Source organism: Periplaneta americana, chromosome 16 (genome assembly GCF_040183065.1).
Source record: "Periplaneta americana isolate PAMFEO1 chromosome 16, P.americana_PAMFEO1_priV1, whole genome shotgun sequence".
NCBI lineage: Eukaryota > Metazoa > Arthropoda > Insecta > Blattodea > Blattidae > Periplaneta > Periplaneta americana.
In genome coordinates this window covers 159,781,751-159,808,182 of record NC_091132.1, presented here as the reverse complement: position 1 = coordinate 159,808,182, position 26,432 = coordinate 159,781,751, and the positions used below count along the sequence as shown (strand labels likewise).

The window sequence follows — 26,432 nt, the reverse complement described above, 5'->3', positions numbered from 1 at the left end:
GGAATGGAGTTATATGAACATATTTTGTTAATGAAAAGAAAAAGTAGGTCTAAAATTAAAGCCAGAAATATCTGAAAATCACATTGTATCTTACGAAAATAAGCGCGAGTTTTGGACACTGGTTTTGATTTGAACGATGATACGTTTAGGCGTTATTTCAGGTTGAATGGACCACAGTTTTTTGCCATTCATGATATGATAGAGGATTCTTTGCTATGTTCTGATTAAAATTATGTAAACTGTTACGACATATAGATACATTATTTCAAATGTTTAATTAATACTATTAAATCTCATCAAAATAAAATATAGCCCTATTTATTTTCAGATAATCTGATATTTGTCTCCAGATTTCTTCTTTAAGTTTCGTGTTTTTATAGTTTTCATCCCAAGTATCATATAAATAGGCCTACAGGTGACATCGTACAAGTTCGATAAGTTCCTGACTGCAATTATCAGCCATCTTTCCTCATTTTCAAATAAAAACAATACAATTCATCGCCACCTCCGATATCTTTCACTACATTCAATCGTCAAAACGAGTATAAATGTCAAACATCTTTGATAAATGTGTCAAGAAAATTCGCTGAGCTACCGATTCCAGCGAGAAACTCACACGAGGTTTTTGCCTCCGACGAGAGTCTCTTCCAGTGTGTGGACGTCCATTTGAATCCATGTTATCAATTTTTTCTTTTCTCGCAACACATTTCTCGCTGGCGAAAACTCTGAAAGTGTGTTACGGGCCTTACAGAGTGAATCTGTCTCAAATTTTGGATGACAATTTCTTTTACCATATGGTCAAAATTAGACTTGTACATCTCTATTTCAGTGCTTGACATGTAAAACTTTTGTTTTAGCCATCAGTTTCTTTCCTCTCTCAGCAAAATTTTGGCCAATTTTTAAGTGGATGTCTGAAGACCGTCAGTAGACTTGGAATGCGAGCAGCTACTCCTTTACCATGAGCTCTGGCAAAAAAATTCCACACAATTTGCGCCTCGTCATGTCCTAAAGTCATATTGCATAGTGTGTCTTTTATATTTTAATTCTTGTGCAGCCAAATCGAAAAGGAACTCAATTCCTTTAACAGAATGTTTTTATAGTTTCTATAGTTTTATAGTTTATAGTGGCAGTGCAAAGTATTTGAACAGTGAAATGTTTTTGAAGTGTTAGTGAAATCAGGATATAATGAGTGAAATGTGTCGTAGTTCCAGTGCAGTGAGTGAGTTGACAGCGAAATGAGTGTAATTTGAAAGGTACTTGTGCAGATATGCAAATATACTCGTGGGTTTTAGTTCGATCTTAGTTTTAAGATACAAATTAGAATATTTCAAATGTTATTTTAAGTGATCGTTTAATTTAATTTAGTATATTCCCTGTTGTTATTATTATTATTATTATTATTATTATTATTATTATTAATTATTGTTAGTATTAATCATTAGTATTATTATTAATTGTATTTTTAATTAATAACTTTATTATTGTCATTATTGAGTGTAACTACTTACCACTGCCACCGGGTATATACCCATTGCAGTGTAAATACATACATACATACATACATACATACATACATACATACATACATACATACATACATTTAAGGCAAACTTTGTCGAGATTTGTAAGCAGGAATGCCACCTTGATTTACACTCTCGAGTATCTATTGTGAGACTTTCTAATCTACTCTGTCACATTCTAATTCTGTTTTGTATTTTTATTTGTTCTGTTCTAGATTTTGGAAGCTTTCTTTCGATCTGCTTTTCGTCTTTCTTTGTCCAGTATTTGGACTTGGTTCATGCTCACTCTGCTTCGATATAATCAGGTTATCTCTGCTCATGAGTTTGTATACCAGCACTGTATACGCAGTAATGAAGCCGTTTTAGGCCCGTAACACACTTGAAGAGTTTTCGCCAGCGAGAAATGTGTTGCGAGAAAGAGGAGAAGAGCCTTCCTCCACACTCTTGGCGAGTTCTCGCTATCACAGATCACACCTCGCTATGATCATCTATGCACTGTCTTCATGCAGAAAGCATTTTTCTGATTATAGTAATGACTGATTGGGGGAAATATTATAGGTTATGTATTTACGTATATTGTCGTACTTAAATATATAACCTGTAAGTATATTGTCGTATTTACAAATTACGTCCGAACGCTATGTTGAATCTGAGTATTCAGATGATGAGGAAATGGAGTTACATGATCATATTTTGTTAATGAAAAGAAGTAGGCCTAAAATTAAAGCCAGAAATATCTGAAAATCACATATTATCTTACGAAAGTAAGGGCGAGTTTTGGACACTGGTTTCGATTTGAATGATGATACGTTTAGGCGTTATTTCAGGTTGAATGGACCTCAGTTTTTTGCCATTCATGATATGATAGAGGATTCTTTGCTATGTTCTGATTAAAATTATGTAAACTGTTAAGACATATAGATACATTATTTCAAATGTTTAATTAATACTATTAAATCTCATCAAAATAAAATATAGCTCTATTTATTTTCAGATAATCTGATATTTGTCTCCAGATTTCTTCTTTAAGTTTCGTGTTTTTATAGTTTTCATCCCGTGTATCATATAAATAGGCCTACGGGTGACATTGTACAAGTTCGATAAGTTTCTGACTGCAATTATCAGCCATCTTTCCTCATTTTCGAATAAAAAGATACAATTTTATTCACCGTCACCTGTGATATCTTTTTCTACATTCAGGCGTTATAAAGAATATAAATGTCAGACATCTTTGATAAAAGTGTCAAGAAAATCGCATGCAGTTCCAGAGCTTCAGTCCGTGTGTGTGGTTAGTTGTGATCAGTTGAAATGTTTAAAGTGATCGAGCACCACGCCGACTGTGAGATGCAGTCTGTTATCCGTTTCTTGAATGCGAGAAACATCAAACCAGCTGACATTCATCATCAACTTTGTGAGGTGTATGGTGATGATGCCATTAATGATGGAATGGTCAGGAGATGGGTTAGAAAGTTCAACGAGGGCCGCATCTCTGTGCATGACGAGCAGCATACCGGTCGGCCATCTTTGATCAATGACGATTTGTTGCGTGCTGTCGATGAAAAAATTCATGAGGACAGGAGGTTCACAATTTCTTCTCTTTCTTTGAATTTTCCACAAATGTTGCGGAGTGGTTCGCAGGAGGGTGAATTCTACAATGAGGGGATAGAAAGACTTGTGCCACGACTCGATAAATGCCTCAATAATGGTGGAGATTATGGTGAGAAGTAATTGAAGTGTGGGGAATACAATGCTACAAAAATAGTTTGTAAATATTTTCCCGTTTACTTTCTACACCCTTTTGGAACTTACTTTAAGAACACGCCTCGTAGCATGATTAAAGTATGTAGTGCTATTTGAAAAATTGAAGACGTCACGTGTATCTTGTACCATAATGTAGTTAGATGCACCAAATCTCCACAATCATGTTAGCCCCTCGTTCTTACATAACGCTAAAAAACAAAAATTCCAATACTTATCCAAACAAAAAAGTTATAATAGCTACATCTTGATTACACATCTTGATTACACAACGTTTAAGGATGTATCACTTCGGAATATGTATGATAAGACTTTCTTGTGTTAGATTTTAACGTACCTTGTTAACATGTTTCGACCTATTTTCGGTCATCTTCGGAACTGGTCGTTGTTGCTCTTGGCGCCTCTTGTTTCCCGTGTGGGTGTGTTCGTAGTGTAGAGACAAAGAGTGTATGTGTTTTGAAATTGAGTTGTGTGTTGAGAATATCGTTGGGATGTGATTTCGTTTGTATATTTCATATTGTTCTAGTGTGTTGAGTTTCTGGCTTTTTGGTTGGATGTGCAGTATTTCTATGTCTGTGTTGATGTCTCTGTAGGTGTGGTTGGCATTTGTGACGTGTTCTGCATATGTGGAGGTGTTTTGTAATTTTGTTATGCCTGTGATGTGTTCTTTGTAACGTGTTTGAAATGATCTGCCTGTCTGTCCTCTGTAGAAGTTGTTGCAGGTGTTACATTTGAGTTTGTATACGCCTGTGTGGTTGTATTTGTTTGTGTGTTCAGATGTTTTTGTAGAGTGTTATTTGTTCTATATGCGATGTTGTAGTTTAATTTCTTGAATGAGGTTGCAATTTTATGTGTGTTTTTGTTTTCGTATGTTAGTGTGATGTATTTTTTGTGTTCTTGTGTTTGTGTTGTATTCTTCTGTTTTTTGTGGTTTTGTTTTGTCTTACCTATTATGTTGTCTATTTTGTTGGGGTTGTATCCGTTTTCTTGTGGTATGTATTTGATTGTGTTTAGCTCTTCGTTGTAATCCTGTTGGTTCATTGGTATGTTGAGTAGTCTGTGTACCATTGTTCGGAATGCAGCTTGTTTGTGTTGTGTGGGGTGGTTGGATGTGTTGTGTATGTGTGTTGTTGTTGTGGGTTTTCTGTATACTTTGAATGTGTGTTTGTTGTCTACTTTTGTTATTGTGATGTCTAGAAAATTTATGGATTTGTTGTTTTCAATTTCTAATGTGTAGTGTAGCTTTGGGTGTATTTTGTTTATGTGTTGATAGGTTTAGGATCTGTCTTTTCTTTCCTTTGTATAATATTATAATAGGTGTACAAGATAAATCAGACAGCCTGTATATTATTCCAGGGATATGTTATCCTCCTATACATATACCCAGATATAGTAACCCCACTGTCCACACCTAAGGAATAACGGTTAGCGCGTTTAACCGCGAAACCAGGTGCCCAGGCTCGAATCCCTGTCGAGGCAAGTTACCTGGTTGAGGATTTTTCCGGGATTTTCCCTCTACCCAATATGAGCAAATGCTGGGTAACTTTCGGTGATGGACCTCGAACTCATTTCACCAGTATTATTACCTTCTCATTCAGACGCTAAATAACCTGAGATGTTGATGAAGCGTCAGAAAATAACCTATAAAAATTAACCCAACTAGCATCTAGAATTACATGCTCAGCTGTCCTCGTGTACACATTGGTTTGTATTTGTGGTAATTGTTTGTTTTCTGGCGCATTCCCACATAAATACACACACTACACAGATATCCAGTTATTATTGCCAAGCTAATAATTCTATCTAAATATCTCACTTTCTACATATTAATATAATATTCTTAATTTCCTTTTTCAGTCGTAATGGATGTGAACAAGATGGAACCTGGGTCCGATCCACTGGCTATACACACAAGTAACGCAGAAATAGAAGAGAAGGAGCCTTTATCTGAGGTACTATATTGAGAGCAATTACTTCTTATTCTCTAAATGTATCATTTAAAGCCAGGGCGCAGATACATTTGTAATTAAATATTTTTCTTGCACGTGATGAAACACAATAAGAAAAGTTAAAAATTTTGAATGTGACGTTTCAAGCGTAAAAGTACAATTTTATTTCAGATAAAACATATTCTCACAAAATCATATAACTACGTATTTTCTGCAAATCTATATATATAATTTGAACTGGTAATGGAAACTACGGGAAAACGGCTGAACGCATTTTAATAAATGACCCTTCATTTTGAAGCCTGGAACTCAGAGTTTTTTTCAGAAAAATAGTAGTTTTCAGTGAAATGTCACTTTTCCTACATCACTTTCCTATTTTCCAAAATCCATCTGTCGTCAGTTTTGAGAACTAACTGCGTTTTAGAATAAAACAAAACACACACTTCAATAAATAATATTACTCGTAGGCCATGATCTACAAGAATGCTGACATATTTAGAGCTCAAATTCAATTGGTTATTAAAAACTTCAGAAGTTACTAAAAATAATTTACAGGCTGATTCTGTGATGTATCTTTTCTGAGTACAGCTGTGTATTGGATATTAAAAACTACAAAACTTGAGGTGGTTTGATGACATTATTACCCTTAGAAATGAAATATTATTATAGCTAGTGCCATGCTGTGACTATTTTTCATTAATTATACATATTAATGCTATTTTGATGACATGAAAGTGAAACGTTTTGGGGTTGTATAAGTACATGTAGAGAATATCTTAAATTAGATCTTGATTTCTATAATTTACTGAGTTGCGGCTATTTAGTATAATAGTTTATATTACTGAAAACTATAAAACTTACGTAAGATAATATTTTTATTAAAAGTCAAATATTTATATAGTTATTAATCAAGTGGGGTTGGATCTTTTTCATATATTCAATGGCGGTATGGCGTAGGTATTTATATGCGTGATTCTCGTCGGCATTGGTAGAGAGAGCGCAAAAAGTAAAGTTCCTAAGGAAAGACCAAAACGTATTACTTAGTGATAAAATAAGAGGCCTACAAGATTTCGTAGTCTTCCGATCATTTCAGCAAGATCTCTTAGCAGGATAAAATGATTTTACTCTCTATATTTCAAGGTAGATCATGAAATATGCAGCAGCTATACCAAGATGCTATGTCTATTGTTCGAAAGCATAACAAACCTGACATTTTTTTAGTTTCACCTACAATCCACACTGACCTGAAATAGCTATTGCTTTACTCCCACATGAAAAACCCACTGATCGTCCTCCTGGCATTGTTACTTGTGTTTCCGCGTTGAAACTCAAAAACTGAAGGTGTATAGGTTCAAGAAAAAGTATTTGGCATAAAAAACCATTCAGAGGGAGTATGTTTCATTATTATGGAAGCAAATAACTTTCAGAATGTCTGGCATTCTTCATTGCAAATAAATCTGGAAAATGGTTATTTGAAAGTCTAATGAACATAGCTTGCAGCATTTGCTGCACAAGCCACTAGTCAATTATAAACATAAATCTTGGACTTTTTCTTACTTGCATTGATTTTTAGGTGAACTATTAAATAATTTAAAACTGAATCAGTAATAACATATTTAGAATAACATTAACCTTTATATTGTATTTTGAATCCTTGTCATCATTCCGCCAACAAAATATCATGCAATAAATCTTTTCTTTTACTCTTATGTACTGTGTTACGACGCTTTTCATATGTAGTATTGGTTTTGGAATAGGCACACGTGCTTTCGTTGACATCACCATTAATAATAGTGTGGACGGACTTTATAAATAGTCTCGGGATTTTCGAGTACAACTTTTTATGTGATGTATTGTTTAATTATTTTCTTTTTTATTTGCAGGAAGGGAATTTATTAGATTTGGACGTCACTAAAATAAAAACTGAAAGTATAGACCACAGATATGACGTGAAATCAGAGATACAATTTGAGGAAACTTCAGCGTCAGTTGACTTTCCCATGCTGAAGAGTGAAGCTGAGGTGAGTGCAGTTTATGAAGTGTGTTGGTCGGTAGTTCTCTCTCTCTTATTTAGAAACAACAACAACCAAATTTCTTGGCTTAAAAGTCGATAATGTGTTAAATTGGAAAAATCATATTCAAGAAATTACCCCCAAACTAAATTCAGCTTGTTTTGCTATTAGATCTATGCAAAAGATAGTAAAAATCAATACCTTAAAAACAATATACTTCGCATACTTGCACTCGGTAATGAGTTTTGGAATAATATTCTGGAGAAATTCCACAGATAGTAACAGGATATTTCTATTACATAAAAGAGTAATTAGAATAATAGTAGGTGCCAAATCTAGGCAATCGTGTAGGGCTATTTTCAAACAACTATAAATAATGCCCATGGCTTGTCAGTATATCTTCATTAATAATCTTCCTCATATGTAATCGTGAAAACTTTGTAACTAATTCAATAGTTCATGGCATAAATACACGTCAAAAAATGACTTTCATACTCCATACTCAAAACATGAAATTATTTAGGGCCAAATTAAAGAAGTACCTAATTTTTCACGCCTTCTATTCTGTAGGTGAATTCATGACATTCAATAACACTTCATGAAATTGATACTAAAACTTCGTGTTGCACTAGTAGACTATATTGTAAATCTCGTCTGTATATATTTCATCTAGACTGTGACTATAAATTAAGACTTTATAATAGTATTAAGTTTTTTGACTTGTTCCATATTCTAGCTGTAAGCATGTATGAATACCATGGAATGTTAATAAATACAATACAATACAATACAATATTGGATGATGTGGTTGCTACAGTCAGGTGACCAGCGAATGTATTGGTTGCTCTCATTCAATTTCTTCGTCCTGTTGTCATTTGTGACTCCTTTTCACCTCACTTTTGTCATAGAGACTGCGATGCTGAGTGATTACTAAATGATATTAATTATCTTGTTTGCATCGAAAGAGATATTTTTTACCTTTTATAATTTTTAACTTAATTATTTTACTAATCCTGTTAGTTTATTTGAATCATATACTGTACTTGCTGGTAATCTACTAGTATCGATTATGTCCTCATGTCTATCACAAAATGTTTCCATTATTGACTTTACCCTAAAGCAGTGGCTGCCAAACACCACGAAATTCTGACGTAATAGAATTGCAACCCGCACACCACTATCGCAGGGAGAGGGGTGGAGTGGGTATCTCTTCAGGTAATGCAGTGAATAACAGTGCAGAGACGGACTGTGACCAAAAACGAAAGCAATATAATATTCTTCTATTTATTAACTATACATGTTAATTTTTTATCCTCCTATTAATTATTTTTGTATTATTAATAAAATAAAATAAATTTATTTTCTTATTTACCATAGAAAGAGCGTGTACTTTACATCAGCAGATATTTGAAATTAGAAAAACGTACCAGACTGGTCACGAAGTTGTAAATTGCACTACATACTTCAAAAGAACGTTGAAGTATTTCACTCCGTTTAAGACATAGAAGCCGATATTTTTTATTGTTTATTTATTAATGAAATATTCAAATTACACTACATACATAGAAAAAAAACGTGGAAGTATTTTACACTGATTAAAACATAGAAGCCGTTACTTTTTATTGTTTATTTATTAATGAAATGTTCAAATTACACCACATACGTAGAAAAAAAAACGTGTGAGTATTTTGCACTGATTAAAACATAGAAGCCAATACTTTTTATTGTTTATTTATTAATGAAATGTTCAAATTACACCACATACGTAGAAAAAAATCGTGTAAGTATTTTACACTGATTAAAACATAGAAGCCGATACTTTTTATTGTTTATTTATTAATGAAATATTCAAATTACACCACATATGTAGAAAAAAACGTGTAAGTATTTTACACTGATTAAAAATAGAAGCCGATATTTTTATTGTTTTTTTATTAATGAAATGATCAAATTACACTACATACGTCGAAAAAAAACGTCGATGTATTTTACCCCAATTAAAACATATAAGCCGTTACTTTTTATTGTTCGTTTATTATTCAAGTTACAGGTAAGGGCGTGCTAGGTTTCATAAGAAGAAAAATAATGACAACATACATTGTTCTTTTTTACTTCATTTAAAATTTTACAACAAATTAAGTATCTCATATTTTTGCCATCTGCACAAAATATATACTTTTCCTTCCATGCTCCTTAAAATTACGTTTTTACTTATTGTCTGTTTTCGAAAAGACATCGGAACATATTTTATGCTCGACCATGCCGAAATGTAGTAATTATACACCTGGTAGCAGTCCTTTAATGGACCTCATTAAAGTACACCTATTCATTAAAGTTCAGGTTTTTGATTATTCTCGGATATGCAATGGAAAGACAACGAGGGAAACGTCACGGAGGCTGGAAATCCAATACTGTCGCAGAAGGTTATGTTCTGTTACTATAATAATTAGCGTTAATTGTAAATAATATTCAAATAAATTCCATTTGTCGTCTCGTTTTTCAATTCTAAATCAATATCCAGGTTATACCAAAATTAGTTCATGTTATTCTCTACATCAAGGTCAATGACGTTATTGTTCCTCGAAAAAAATCAATACTTTCGCGTCTGCGCACATCTCACACGAGCTATGCGCAAGGTCACTTCCGATCTTGAGTCAGAAACAAATAAAGTGATACTTCTGAATAATTTCAAGTTATAAATATGGTCGAGCATAAAAAGTCGTATGAAACTGGCCTCTAATGGTAATTAAGACGCTCGTATGAAAATTATGAAACTCCCTTGCGCTCGTTTCATAAACAAACATACTTGCGTCTTAATTACTATCATTATAGGTTCGTTGCATAATGTACTAATCCTACACACTTCTAAAATTACATGCGTACGTCCGCTGCTGATAAATGTCTTTACTTATATCTTAGTGATGGCTGTAAACAGAGGGTGGTGATATGATGTCATGGTTACGCTTGAGTGGAGACAGGGGCATGTTTCGCGACACAGCTTTTGGTTATCACTGCCCTGAAGATTGGATGAGTTGTATATTTTTACTCTCCGACAGCTGTCTGGTTCTCATATGTGAACAAAATATGACTGTGTCTGTCGGCAATATGGAATTTGGCCTACTCTATGTGACGCTCTTGAAAATGATTTTAATTGTACAAGTGCAGTTCTGAGATTTTTATCGAACACAGGACTTGACAGGGTGATTTAGTTTTTATTGACCCATTTTAGTTATCCTCCGGTCCCTTTACATCCAGAGGTTACATTTGTTGCTTAATAGGCCTATATGTTTTTAAGAAACTTGACATTCGGACCTTTTACATCCGAGTATTTTAGAAATGCACCAGATAATTTATTTCGGGTGGCATTTGTTTTATTATTTTATTGTTTCTTTTTAAATACTAGCTAGGGCGCGAGAACTGCTCACTTTTATGATTTTTATGCATTACCTAGTTCAAACTGCATTTGTGTACCTCGTTTTAACAGTGGCGATGCTTTTTAGTTCTTTTAAGCATTCTGGTTATTGTATCGTGTTTCAGTTTTCTGGAGATTTTAGATAATGGCGCAAATAGCCACAGTAGCTGACGCTCTCTTTTTAAACCCCACTAACTGACTAACTCTGTGAAGTGATGCACAGTCCTGCTGGACCACCATGTCCATGTTGTTTTCCTGTAGCATCTGTGGAATGAAGTCGACCTGGTTGGCGGGTTGGTATAGCGCTGGCCTTCTATGCCCAAGATTGTGGGTTCGATCGTGGGCCAGGTCGATGGCATTTAAGTGTGCTTAAATGAGACAGGCTCATGTCAGTAGATTTACTGGCATGTAAAAGAACTCCTGCGGGACAAAATTCCGACACATCCGGCGACGCTGATGTAACCTCTGCAGTTGCGAGCGTCGTTAAATAAAACATAACATTTTTTTTTTCTGTGGAATGAAACATTGTGATCTGTTTCTGGAGGTCCACATATCGTAATGCCAGAAATGTTGTATGCAGTAGAGGTAGTTTCAGATAATGTTGACAGATTGTATATGCTACCTCTTCAGGCGTTTGTATGAGACTCTTTTGGGACTTGCTATCATACAAATGCTTACAGCAGATTCGAGAGCACGTCTATGGCCACGAGAGATCCACTTTCGTCAGAATTATAGTACCATAGCCTTACTGACTCTTTTTTTTAAATAAAGGCAAACGTGCAAGAATAAAAAACATCTATTGAAGGATTATTTCATGAGTTACAACAGTGTATCTTTTTTATTTCCCTTGCTCGGGAGAGAGATCGTCAATGATTATTATGATAGCCATTGTCAGTTTATTCTTCCAGTATCTGCTGTCTTCAAACATATGCGCAACATACTAAGCATTAAGTTTATAGTTCTCGACATCAGCTTTTGGTAATAGATCCAGGAGTTGAGATTCTTGTTTTTTCCCCCTTATATAGCAAACTTATGTGACGGCGGCAGTGAACCTCTGGGTTCCTTGTAAGCCATGAGTAAGTAAGTATATACATTTGATAAGCTATAAAATGCTGGTTGAGTTTACATCCATGATATTCGCAGAAACCTTTTATTTTCAACTTCTCCCGAACAATTAGCCAAAATCTAAAAACCTGCGTGAACGAAAAATTGAACTCTAAAAAAATATGACATGTTCGGAAAAACCTGGACATATGGCAACCATAGCCAAATGGAATAAGAAAACATTACAGTCATTGTATATAAACCATCGTATAATATGAACTGTACGTCATTACAGATTTGGTTGTAATTTATTGAATCTCACAAGTGGGATATTACCTTTCCTCCTTCATAAGCTGCATTTGAAATCTGTTGTGTATTTTCCCTTCAATAATTTCCGTAAGTTCTCTTCTGTGTTGCAAGTAGGCCTAGTATTGAAGCACTGGCATGCAGACCCGGAGTGTACCTGTAACACTTGTGATCAGCATCTATCAGATTGTAATATATTACTCATCCATGATGTCTCTGTGTTCCGCAGGAAGGGAATTTATTGGATCTGCATGTGACTAGCATAAAGGAGGTATGCGTGGACGACAGCTACGAACACAATTCAGAGATAAGATTTGAAGAAATTATATTGCCCAATAATGTGGTGAAGTGTGAAGCTGAGGTGAGTGGAGCTCATTGGGTGTGCTGGCTCTTCTTTCCAATGTTTAACTTGCATTCCTTTCGTCACAGAAGCCTTCTTTGTATAACTGTGTTGACTGCAAATTTTGGTTTACAGTGAGGACAGTAAATCTGTCTGCTTGCTATTTATTGCTTATTTCTGTATAGCAGAATAGCCTAAATTTAAAGTGCTATATGGGCCATTCCATGACAAATCAACACAAAAAAAGTGAACTTTTGAACCCGAACACCTCAGATTTTCATTAAATTTGGTGGGATGGTAAAGAACCTTAAGTTAATTAATTATGTAAAATTTGAGCCCTCAATAATGCACGATATCCATACAGCAATTCTGTCAATACGAGAAAAAATGTAAAAATGTCGCATACTATGTCAACAAAAATAATTCATAACTTCTCTTCTAATAGAGGTAGAATCTTAAACTTGGGCTTATTTTAAAGCTAATGGATCATATGTTTCAATAAAAATAGGTTTGCATCAAAGTAATGAATTCTTTATTGAATAGTCACGTGAAACACATTTTAACATTGAATATCTATAAATGCGGGACATAAATTATTTCGCGAAAAATATATGTTATAGAGGTAAGAGCATTCTCCCCTTGGTGTAAGTTTCATTTTGGAAACGTTTCAGGAATATCAGTAAAAAAATATATCAATGTATTGGTTTGTAGCACTTAAACCAGTCATACACCAACACTGCATGCGCACGAGTTCGTACTTGTCTGATAAGCTGCGTCATCGATCTGTCAGGCCGTCATGAGTGGCAGTTTATACAGTCTTCAATTTATACAAAACGTGCAATCTGTTTCAAGTGCAGTGTCGTTAGTTTTTGTAGTATGTGGTAGTTTTGTGCGATGTAATAGAGTCGCGTTTTAATTTATAGGCCTATGTTTGCTGCAATCCCTTCGAGAAATCAGGGCATTGTAATTAGAGGAAAAATTTAAGAAGTGTTATATCGTGGATGCTTCATGTATTTCCTGATTTAAAACAGGAACAAAAGGTGTACGCTATGTGTCGCAAAGAAATAAAAATATAATATGATGCTATTACGCAGAAACCTCATAATGACTCTAGTAATGAAGAATACGTCGACTCTACAGCAAATATAAGTTCATTAAATACAAGTCTTTTTGGCCAAGGTATGTCCCTTATTAAACAAGAAAGTCTACAACAAGAGAAATATAAGAGACAGAAATTTGAAAATATTGTAAAAGATAAAGTCTTCGATATTAAAGATGCCGAGGAACCAGGACCTTTCTGATTCTGAAATTTTGTCTCAGTTGCAGGAAAATTTTCAAAATTCAGGTAAAAGTGAGAAAATCACCATTTTAACACTACTACCTAAAAGCTGGAGCGTAAATAATACAAAAAAAAAGAGTTTCTTTCAGCTTTTGAATACATAATTCGGAAAGCAAAAGTTGTGGCAAAGGGAAAGGGAATTTTGTGTTCACTAAATCCGAAACCTGGAAAACCCTTGCTCGCGGCTGTTGCCGGTAAAGTTAAAGAATTCTGTTCTGACGAGATAAGTAGAATAATGCCTGGTAAGAAATATTTGTTGTGATTAAAGAATCAGGGAGTAAATCACATGAGCAGAAATTAATTATATGCAGTGTTTAAAAATTCTAACCCTGACCAAGAAATTGTATTCTAGCTGGAGTTAGTGGAACTATACTGTCTGTGTTTGTGTCCTTATCAGAATGTAAAACTTATGCCGGAAGCAATTTATTAAAGTTTCAGGTCTACGTGGATTTCTAGAAAATATTTCTTTATACTTTCCAACTTATCAACATTTCTTGGCTACTATGATGTGCAATCCTCCTCATATAAATTGCTTGTTCAGGAAATGTGCAGAATGTCCTGAACCATTCAAAATAAGAGAGGGTTTAGAGAAATGTTTCATATAAAACTTCAGTGAATCAGTGCCATACAAGCAGTGGACAACTACTGACCAATCAATGCTTGAGACCATAATGAAACACACAGACAAATTTTTCGACTGTCTCTTGGAGAAACTTGATTTACTGACTCACTCATTTATATCATCTATCATTTATATCTGGGTTACAACTAAGCCACGGCCAGGAGAGAAGACCAGAAATGTCGAAAAAACAACCTGGTGGCATTGGATAAAAAATAAAAAATAAAAATGTATATCATCTGAACAAAGTAAGTTTCTACGTGATATGAAATCATTTCTACAGCCATGCCAGCTTGTTGTGTTATGCGACTTCGCTGAAAACTATTGTTTCGTAATCCAAGATGAAATTCAGTCATATCATAGGACTAATGTGCAGACAACCATTCATACTTTCGTAATATATTATAACCAATCGTCATCCGATACAGTCTCTATTAAAAATCTGGTAATAATTTCACACTGCCCGAAATATGACACTACAGCTGTACATCTGTTTAAAACATATCTAATGGAGTCATTAAAACTAACATCTGTAATTCACCACAAAAATTATGTATTTCTCCGAAGGATTCTCTGCTCAGTATAAAAATAGGAAAAAATTTCCTGAACCTCACATTACATGAAGAAGATTTTGGATTTCCAACAGAATTGCATTATTTTTGCATATCGCATGGCAAAAGAGCATGCGATGTAGGTGGGACTCTTAAAAGGTTTGCGGCATGTGCTAATTTACAGAGACCATCCGATAAACAAATAACTGCACCTAGGGAATTGTACGACTGGACAATGGATCATCTCCCAGACATTAATACCGTTTATGTGACTGAAAAAAGCTATACTGGAAAAAATGCTTGCTCTTTGATTTGCAAAATCCACCGCAGTGCCTGGAACACAAGTTTCATACAGTCCTTCTGTTTAGGATGGGTATTATACTTGCTAAGCAGTTATAAAATGCAGCTGAAACAACGCAGCATCCTGTCTGGAAAGATGATCAGGCTATTTCATCTCAGCAATGAAACGTAAGCATTTCTTACAGAACTTCAGGTTTAACAAAATCCATATGACAGTAATTTATTTCAAGTAACAATTTTAAAAATTCGAATTATGTAATACATGTTAAATTACATAGCGACATTCAAGAATATGATCAAATATAATTGAATACAACGAATGTGTGGGACATAATTATCGCGACTTATACGGTTAGCTTACACTTGCAGTGACATAATAATTTTTATCTTTGTAACCTATGATGATTCCAAGTTGAAACTTATCAGTTCATTATATCACTAATTGAGGCGTAGTATATATTTTTTTTCCTTAAAATAGAACCCCCGCATTTTTAAATATGAATATATGAAAATTGTTTCACCATGTTTTTTTAGTGTAATTGAATACATGCAGAAAACAATATAAGCAATAAAAACTATCACATATTAAGAATGTATCACCCAATTTTAGTAAATTTATCTGGAGACATTGTTGAGATATATAATTTTAATTGAAGCGGCGTGCTTACAAAAATATGATTTTTCTTCATGTTTGAAACGCCACTGACAGAAAACGAAAAGCACAGGACATATGAAACTCGGCAGTTTTAGTTAGAGCGGCAGGTAAAACAAACCCTCAAAATTTGAAAGAAATCTGAGTTGGTCGGGTTGAGCGCCTTGTTGATTTGATATGGAATGACCCATATGGCTCTTAAGTTTTGAAGAAAATTCTTCCAATGATAATACAATTATTTTTGGCAAGGTTTCACATTTTGCTAAATAGCATGAAGCACCTAATTTTACCAATGTGGCTTAGACAATAAAGCATATTATAAGCATAAGTAATCACTTTGTGATTCAAGACGGCGCTCATTCTGTTGGATTCTGGCCACTTAGTCACATATTCTGTGAGACAGTATATGAGAGTAGGCCAGCAGAGAGAAACTCAGAGGTACAGTAAAACTCCGATAAGACGCTGTTCAAGGGACCGGGTGTGAAACGTGTATTAACCGGAACCACGTTTTAGGCGGGTATACTAATTTTGACTTATATACAGTATCTATTAGCATTTTTCTTTATTGAAATACATGATTAATGAAAGGTAATACTGTATTACTCCATTATGTAATTACTGTACTCTACATCAAAGACATTTACATTATGTACTTTACTTAATTCTTTCGAAAAAAAAAGTCATTTATAGTTGTTTGCCGTGTGCGTGTTCTCCAAGTCCTCATGTTTACAACACTTCAGTTTCTGCGATTACATCCTCCCGACGTCGCAGCTGTAGTGATTGAGTCGCGATTTTTTATTATCGTTCTTAATGTCGATGATGGGATTCCTAATGAATCAGAGAGTTGTTTCTGAGTAAGAGTACTGGTCTCATCGTACTTTCATAAGACTTTCAATTTTTCCGACACAGAAAGCACTTTTCGTTTAACACTCATTGTAATCACATTCACAGACACTTCAAGACACAAACTGCCCAGCAAAAATTTCCAGAATTTTATTACGGCCGAGTGAGGAATGCTGTTTGAGAGAGAGGGTTAGCAAGACGGCGGAGTATTGTAACTGTATGTAGGCTTTAAGCACACAGATAAGGAGTTGAATAAGAGAGCGTAACAAGAGAGTGGGGCATACTAAGATATGAAGTATGAAGATTTAAGTGCGCAGGTAAAGGGTCGAATACCAATACTTTTCAGGTTAATGGCACCAGTGAGTTCAATGACCAAGATGTTTCATTGCTGTTACAGTACATTGCTGAAAATTACATCGAAAATATTCCACAAAAACAGCGTATTATGCGGGGCTTGAGCGCAACAAACGGGGTATTTTATAAAGGTGTTATATGTGAAATGTACAGGGACCGGACAAAAAAAAGCGTATTACACGGGATAGGGTAATAAGCAGGCGCGTCTTATCGAGGTTTTACTGTATAATTTAAACTGAGAAGGATTCAATCCGTCATCGGAACTAGAATTCAGTATGGCTTAGTGGATAAAGTATCAGCACGTAGAGCTCAAAATCCGGGTTCGATTCCTGGTACCGGACAGAATTTTTCTCTCTTCTACCCAACCTTCATCATAGAATAAGTTGTAATAAGAATGCCTCTTTCAAAGTTTATGTGGCAGTGACTCATGCTTTTAAGTATATCACCAACACGGGTAATGTGTCTCTTAAATCTTCCATCTTTAAGTCCACACATGTGGAGTAACGGTTAGCGCGTCTGGCTGAAAAACCAGGTGGCCTGGGTTCGAATCGAGGTCTAGACAAGCTACCTGGTTGATTTTTTCCGGGTTTTCCCTCAACCCAATTTGAGCAAATACTTAGTAACTTTCGGTGTTGGACCCGAAACTCATTTCACCCGGATTATCAACTTCATCTCATTCTGACGCTAAATAACCTGAGATGTTGACACAGCGTCGTAAAATAACCTACTTAAATAGGAAAAAACTCTATCTTTAAATGTGTATTACACCGTCCATAATCCACACATTGGCAATGCCATACCTGGTGACAAACTGTTGCAGCAGGTTGTATCGTATCCACGTGAGGTCTTCACGGATCATCGAACCACTGCCCATCAGACCCCTCTTGTTTCTGAAGACCTCGCTTCACTTCCTGTAGCTAGCAGACTTAACTATGACAATACGCGTAGCTTCATCAATTCTCCCCTCTATCTTGTGGTTCCTGTCAATGTTCTCCAGCTTTAGGTCGACACTTATTTTATTTACAGTATCGTCGTTTTTCTCAGGCACACCAAAAATTCGCACACACTGACATCTTTGATATTGCTTGAGGTCGTCTATTTTCTTTAGTACCTGGCCTTCTAATTTAGCTATTCTGTCTTTTTTTCTTTGAGGGAATGTTCTGCTTGATCACTTCTGTGTTCTTTTCTAACGTCCCCCTAAGGTCACTCACTACAGTATCACTTACTATGTTGGCATTACCTTGCAACCTGGCACGGTGTTGCATAGCGTCTCTCAGCACACAACACACACAATCTCTCATATTCTCCTCAGTCATTTTATCTTTCTTGCAACCTATAATTAATTATAAATCCTTATTTAATACTGTAACACGATTAACTAAAATTAACATACTTCACATTATACGAGGGGGATCCAGGAAATAAGACCGTTCGCGCATACCTGCCGCGCAGCTGACTCCCCTTCCTTGTTTGAAGGTCAACTGGCTTCCTTAATATGTGTTCTCATAATGTTGTGAGTACTGGTTGCAACAAGTCGCCATTGTGCATTTTGTGTTACTTCAAAATGAACGACGTGATTGATAATCCCGCCGACTGTGAGGTGAGGAGTGTGATTCGATTTTTCAATGCCCAACATTTGAAACCTGCAGAAATTTACCGGCAATTGAAAGAAGTGTATGGTGATACTGTAATGAATGAAAGAAATGTGAGAAAATGGTGCGAAATGTTCAACAATGGGCGAACAAATGTCCACGATGAAACTCGACCCGGATGCCCATCACTCATCACAGAAGACCTGAAGACTAAAGTGAACGACAGAATCTTGCAAGACAGGCGCACATCACTCGACGAATTGCATATTGCCTTTCCTGACATTTATCGTTCTTTGCTTGGTGAAATTGTGTCGCAACATCTTGGCTACCACAAAATCTGTGCCCGCCCGCACACTGCTGCTTCAACTCGAGAATTGCTGGATCAATTCGTTTGGGAAATCTTTGATCATCCGCCCTATAGTCCAGACCTTGCTCCTAGCGATTTTCACCTTTTCACTAAGCTGAAAGACTTTCTGGGTGGTACGCGTTTTGGAAGTGATGAAGAGTTGAAGAAGACAGTGAACACCTGGCTTAATGAACTGGCGGCAGAGGAGTATAACACGGGAATTCTAAAGCTAGTGAACAGATACGACAAATGTTTAAATGTAGGTGGTGATTATGTAGAGAAGTAAAGGAAGCTTCAGTTATGTAACAGACTTTGTTTTTTCAAATAAATATTTTTTTTTTTAATTATTACAACAAAACGGTCGTTATTTCCTGGATCCCCCTCGTAGAACACTTTATTTAAGAATTTTTCTTTCATACAAACGGTACTGTAGGTTTCTATCTTCAACCGTTTACCAGTCACATGCAATTGAGATTAAGGTACATTTAAGCAGTGCACCCTGTATATTTGTGTGCCAATGCTTCCTCTACCTGCGAAGACTGTATCCATTGCATTTACGATACAGTCGGAGGCTTATAGCGAGGGCAAGCCCCCCCCCCCTCCCCAAATGTACCTTCGCCATAACCCTTCTATATTATTCCTGAACCATCAAAAACCAACATAATGTATAACAATCATTGCTAAAAGTATCATGGCCGGTTTTTCCAAGTATTGTTAGAAAATTTAACGGCTATTAAACTCTAAACAATTTGTTAATTAATAAAATTGTATTTTTTCAACACCAGTTTGGTTTAACAGATTGCTAACAGTTGTTAATTTTAAATGTAGGATTTCGGGCAGTTAACTCATTTAACAGTTAGTTAAATATGGCCGATGTCTCCACAGCTGTTCGAACAGAAGTTGCGAAATTAATATTTTGTGTCTCTCTGTAGGGAATGTTTAGCATATGACTGGTAATATAACATTTAAAAAATACTTTGGACTGTTTAAATACATGACTGTTATTTTATTTCTTTCGTATTTCGTATCCATATTAGCAATGAGGAAATACAACCTTACTTTGTAATTATTATTCAGCACGTCACCTACAACTTTTGTCAACTGTTTGTTTATGGAGCGTGGCCTACTATAACAGGTTGTCATTTTATGCGAGTTTCATGACTCACTCTATAATATAGAATTTAAAGATTAATTTTAGCCAATCAAAAATTGTCTTACATGTGTAGAATCATTACCAACTGCTGTTGAGTAGTTAAAATAGTGCTAACAGACGTTATAGTTAAGTGTTGGTTATCTTAAACAAAATTATGTTGAACAAATGGAAAATAAATTAACAAAGCGTTAAAAATAAACAGACTGTTAATTTAACATTCGTTAAGCAAAATTAAACATTACTTGGACAAACTGGCCATCAGAGTTAACAGTAATGCTTTCAAGATGTAACATTAGTTCAAAAGTGGGATATGTGAACAGCTGGCACTTCTACCCAATTATCCTCCACTCCAGTATTATGCACTTAGGCCTAGTTCGATACTGAATGAAAGCTGTTACAACGTTACTAAAAATTTTTATTTTTCTTATTAGGATTTAAAATCAAGTCCCTGACATAGGAAACCAGATGGTGCACTAACCTTCATTCATTAATCATCACTTTTAGGAAGATGCCTTCGATCTGGACAAAGTACAGCAACAGCAGAAACAGGAAGTATCTTCAGAGGAGGATGAGGTGTCGACTGAGAGGTAAGTGTAGTGTGCTGATTTGTAACTTTTGGCGTTGGACCTCGGACTCATTTCGGCTCATTAATTCACATCATAGTCATTCATACTGGAGATGGGCGATAATTACTTGCAATTGTATCGATTGTATTATAGAAGTAGTTCCTAAAATCTATAGTCATATCGGTAATTTCCTAGAAGACGGGCAAAATCCAACATGGCTCACGAAAACTACCAAAAATGTTCTGTCAACTATGAAGTTCAAATGCCACCAAGCACCACAATATCAAAGATGGGAAATCAAACATATATTCATAAGTTTTTAAAATTTCAAAAAATGAAAATATGTTTAATTTTTCATCTTTAATTGTTTTGGTGTAGACGAAAGCAGAATAACGGCTAATGAAATTAAATTTATGAGATATACAGCGGGATATACGAAATGGGATCACAGACGCAATGAAGATGTAATGGAAGAATTACAACTAGAACCTGTAATTAATCACGTGAAACATTATCAGAACAACTGGATAAATCATCTGCATTGCATGCATAGAGATAGAATCCCAAAAGTCATGCTCCACTATCGTCCAAACGGGAAGAGATCTCTCGGTCGTCCAAAGAAGCGATGGATTGAAAATTCAACTGTGAGATTTTAACAGGCCATTTGGCCTAATACGTGAAGGGAAGAAGAAGAAGAAGAAGAAGAAGAAGAAGAAGAAGAAGAAGAAGAAGTGTTCTGGTGTTTGTTGGCATTCGAACTTCATAGTTGGCAGTACTTTTCTGGCAGTTTTCGGCCGCACTTTACCCTCACAAATCACTAAAACACAAAACAATAATTTATCACCTTATTAAGCAAAATTCAGTCCTCACTGACGTCTTCAACGACAACCACTTCACTTCCATTATGACACAAGCTTCAAAGCAATCTAAATTTAAATCATGCAGACAGCAAAAGAACTAAAGCAACACTTTGTCGTACAGTCAACTTCACATAATTACATAATGTATTTACACCAAATGAAATTCTCTTCGAACACTTATTACACATTAACTTATACGGAAAGTTCAGTAAATAATTCCTTGGAACCACAGAAACAGTTTTCTCCTAAAAAATCAACACAATTCTTATTCAACAGCTAAAGAACTAAAGCAAAATCGACACAATATTTAATACACTGTTCTGTGTTCACACATCTTTCACAAATATCATAAAATGACAAACTTTCAATAGCTTCCGCCATCAGACATAGTATAACACCACTCACATCAAACAACCAAGAACAACTGACGTCATTACCCATTCAAAATTAACGAACATTCTAGAACAAATGATATCTATAACCAATCAAATTGAAAGAACATCACTTTGACACCCAATATAAAAACCTAGAACTAACACAAAAATAACTAAAAAAATCACTAACATTTAACTCTAAAGTAAAATAGTTGGTAATACTACATCCAAGCAGGTGCCCGTCTTCTATAAAATTACCGTTTTATCGATAGTTATACTGATAATCAAAACTACTGATACTATCGATAATCATTACAAACTTTTTTGTCAAGTTGGTTAGAAACTGAATGTAGGTATTTCTGAATTAATATAAACACATACTGGACTATTAAGTTAATCTCATGTACTGAATGGAATCTGAATTACATACCAATAATGTACAATATTATAATCTGTCCTTAAACTAACATTAACCATCATGTTCTTTTTAAATACGTGACCATTGCTCCAGGAATAAGTTCCCCATTAAAATCAGCATTTCCACTTTTTAGGATGCAGACAGTTTCACATTTCACTGATAAAGTTTCCAGTTTTGGAAAACAGTCTTTTGCAATGAAACTGAAGATTGGAATGAACACAGATATTTCCTAGCCAAATTACTTATTTGTGGGTGAATATTGTGTGAGTGGAAACAAAATATTGGCTTTGTTTAGTTATGGTATTGGTATGAAAAGTAATGAGTACATGTCTGAAATTTTGCGTAAGGAATATAAGTAGGGATTTAATTAAAAATATGTACTTGATAGTGAGGTTGAATTTATCAATTATAAGCCTAATTAAAGAATACTATCTTGCATAATTTTGTATATTTATGGAGGTCATGGAAACTGGTTCCAGCCAATCAGAAAGAGACCATCCAATGTCTCAGCTCTCATTGGATAGGGACTCCATCCTTCCTGAGCCTACTCTTTCACTTACACGAGAGATGTAGAACGTTTTTATTCTACCCTTGGTTGCAAAGGGAAGAGTCGTAATGTCTGATTGAATCATTGGGAAAGAATCATGTTATACTCGTATAACTCCAATTTAAAAGTCTTGTATTCTTATGAATGATATTCTCTTTTCTCGGTACTATCAATAATCGCCTGAACTAGTGATAATATTGGAAACAATTTGACTATCTATAGTTTCGATAGTTTAAGCCATAACCATCAATAGTACTATCGCCTATCGCTAATCCATACCATAATCCAAGTTATGGTTTTCGATTGTTTAATTCATAACCATCGATAGTACTATCGACTATTGCCAGTCACTAATCCATACCATAGCCCAGGCTAAGTTTATGATGCGGCATGCTGTACTTGTATAAGATTGTGGCCATTTGTGTTACCCAATAATTCAGAGAATAGAAGTAGTAAGCACAATAAGCCTTTGGCTGTACTGTAAGCCTTTGGATCCCTCCTCTGTACAAGAGAACAAAAAACTCCTCATTTTGACATAATTTCTTTCCTGTTTTCGATGACGCTTCAATCATGCTAAACTATATTTATTAGAGAAAGACTCAAATATTTAAAGTTATCGTCTATAGATCCATCAACAGCACACACTTGTGCTGCAGCCAGCTGTGATCATAGGCTCTGTGACTCCTGTAGCCCCGCCTTTTCTGATAATCTAGTCATCCAGTAATTATACGGTTTGAGCAAGCATAATGTATACAATAAATAATGTTTTGATTGTCCAATCTTTTGTCTTATCGATAACATCAAATAAAATTTTCAGCTCAGGTGCAGTACATAAAACTCGTTAGTCATTATAACTTTTAACACCTATTTGATGGTTTACTATAAGTATAAACACAGATTCTACTATGTAATTTAGATATTGTAAAAGCAATTGTATCCGATGATGCCAATATTCTTACATTATTTTAATATTTAACACGTATTAGCAAATGTTAGTATAAATTGGTAAGTCATGAAAGTGGAAAATTGAAACATTATTTATTGCTTTTAGTAACTGACATCTGAAAATCAAACATGAATTATAGTAAATTGAAAAAAAAAAATGATAATATAGCCGACATAAGTGCAATGCATGCAGTTCACTTTCTCTGAATTTTGTAACATTAAATAAGATAGAGATAATAAAGTTAGGAAATACATGAAAAATTCAATTTCCAGATATTCTAACCTCATTATCTATGATAACATTATTATTATTATTATTATTATTATTATTATTATTATTATTATTATTATTAAATGTTGGAATGTGCTTTCATTTATGTGTATATATATATATATATATATATATATATATATATATATATATATATATATATATATACAGGGTGTAACAACTTTAGTGTTTAGAATTTCTGGAACATGTTCCCTGACACATTCTACGTTGATTAAACCTAACATACCTATATCCGAAATTGAGAGGTTACAGAGATAACAGAGCTGGAAAAAATAGAACTTCTTGCAGCTCCAAGCATTATACCGTTTATACAAGGCTATTTTATGGCATTACTAAGTAGAGATACATAAGAAACATTTGAAAAACAGAGAATGAAGGAAATTTTACTTTTAAGAGAAATTAAATTAAAATTGTTTAGGTTGCTAAGGAAACGAAACAGACAACAGTTTAAAATAACAGTTGTGAGAAAAATAAACCGTATTGTGACTAGTCTTTTTATTGAGTTTTGACCATTAAAACATGCCTTTTGTGTACACACATCAGGAATACGCCAACATAGTTTATGTGTATGGACTGTGTGATGGCAATGCAACAGCAGCTGTTTTGTCATATCAAGCACGGTTCCCAAATCGTAGGATTCATAGTGTACAGGTATTTTCACGTGCCTATTGGTAAATTTCAAGAAGTACAGTGTTTGGAATCTTAAGGACATTTTTTTTTTCAACTTTGCACTGCTTCTTTCATACTCACAAGTAGTTGATATTAAAATGTAATATGGTACTAATAAAAATAATGACATAGACATGTCACTTTCGGAAATTGGTGTTACTTCTTTCAGTATTCAGCGATAAAATTAAACTCAAAAATTTAACTTTGGGGTACAAATACTCCAAACCTATAGAAGTTTGCATATAGGTATGTTAGGTTTAATCGACGTAGAACGTGTCAGGGAACATGTTCCAGAAATTCTAAACATTAAAGTTGTTACACCCTGTATATGTATATATATATATATATATATATATATATATATATATATATATATATATTGGTTAATGTATTTTAATACACTGAATAATGTGGACATTGAAATTTTTATTGGTTAATGTATTTTAATACACTGAATAATGTGGACATTGAAATTTTGATTTTATAATTTCAGCATAATGGACAATGTTGAGAAGTATGTGTCAACACTTCATGCAGGACATAACAAGAAACCCTTACTTACGGACGGAAGACCATTCAAATGTGATTTCCCAGCATCAGAAACTAACTTAATGTCATGTAGTCCATTAATATCAAGCAACAAAAATACCTACACATCTTCAGTAACTGGGCATTTAAAAGTACATACACAAATAAACACAGGCGATAGATCATTTAAATGCGATGTATGTGGAAAGTGTTACTCACAATCGAGAACTTTAAAAATACACGCTCGATTACACACAGGCGAGAGAATGTACAAATGTGATGTTTGTGGGAAGTGTGTCTCTAATAGCGGAAATCTAAATAAGCACATCCGGACGCATACTGGGGACAAACCTTGCAAATGTGATATCTGTGGGAAGTGTTTCTCTGATAGGGTAAAATTAATGGTACACACCCGCTTACACACAGGGGATAAGCCTTTCAAATGCGATGAGTGTGGAAAATGTTTCTCCCAAAAGGTACAACTAAAAAGACACGTCTTCCTACACACAAGCGAGATATCATTGAAATGCGATGTGTGTGAAGAGTATTTTTCCTCTTCTTTAAGTCTTGCAAGACATACTCGCGTACACAGAGGAGACAAACCATTCAAATGTGAAGTGTGTACAAAGTGTTTCTCACAATCAGGACATCTAAAAATTCACGCCCGCATACATACCGGCGAGAGACCATTCAAGTGTGATGTCTGTGGAAAGAGCTTCTCACGATCAGGACATCTAAAAAGACACGCTCTCCTACACGCATGTGAGAGATCATTTCAATGCGATGTGTGAGGAAAGAGGTTTCCGGATTGGAGAAATCTGAAAAGACATACAGATCTACGCACAGGGCACAGAGGAAATTTTGTACTTATTGTGGGTGTAAATTTCTTTTGTAAAATTAAGACATTTAAAGTACTTATAATTATACGTTTTCATTTAAGTTGTCCAATTTTGTGAAAGTATATCTTTGCTATGGGATATCCTTATTAGATTAGATCTTTATTTACCGATATAATTACAACCATTTATGGCGTCGTCAGTACACAAGAAAAATGAAGTAATGTACCATATAATACAAATGATCTTAATTTTATATATCTATATAGTACAGTCACAGAATAAATTCGTTTTTAATTTACCCACA

At 34.7% G+C, this 26,432-nt stretch overlaps 1 protein-coding gene across 2 annotated transcripts; it reads left to right on the top strand.

Annotated features, from left to right (window-relative positions):
• The first annotated feature begins 301 nt into the window (after window positions 1-301).
• Window positions 302-26,432, top strand: LOC138691599 (zinc finger protein 431-like). 2 transcript variants are annotated; one of them, XM_069813726.1, is made up of 6 exons: window positions 1,602-3,237; window positions 5,136-5,230; window positions 7,111-7,248; window positions 12,231-12,362; window positions 20,595-20,677; window positions 25,255-26,432. In XM_069813726.1, exons 1-6 carry the CDS (start codon window positions 2,829-2,831, stop codon window positions 26,078-26,080), a joined length of 1,683 nt encoding a protein of 560 aa, XP_069669827.1. In that variant the 5' UTR covers window positions 1,602-2,828; the 3' UTR covers window positions 26,081-26,432. The 2 variants fall into 2 exon arrangements, with proteins under 2 accessions (XP_069669828.1, XP_069669827.1); XM_069813727.1 differs by lacking the exon at window positions 25,255-26,432 and having other exon boundaries at window positions 302-3,237; window positions 20,522-20,653.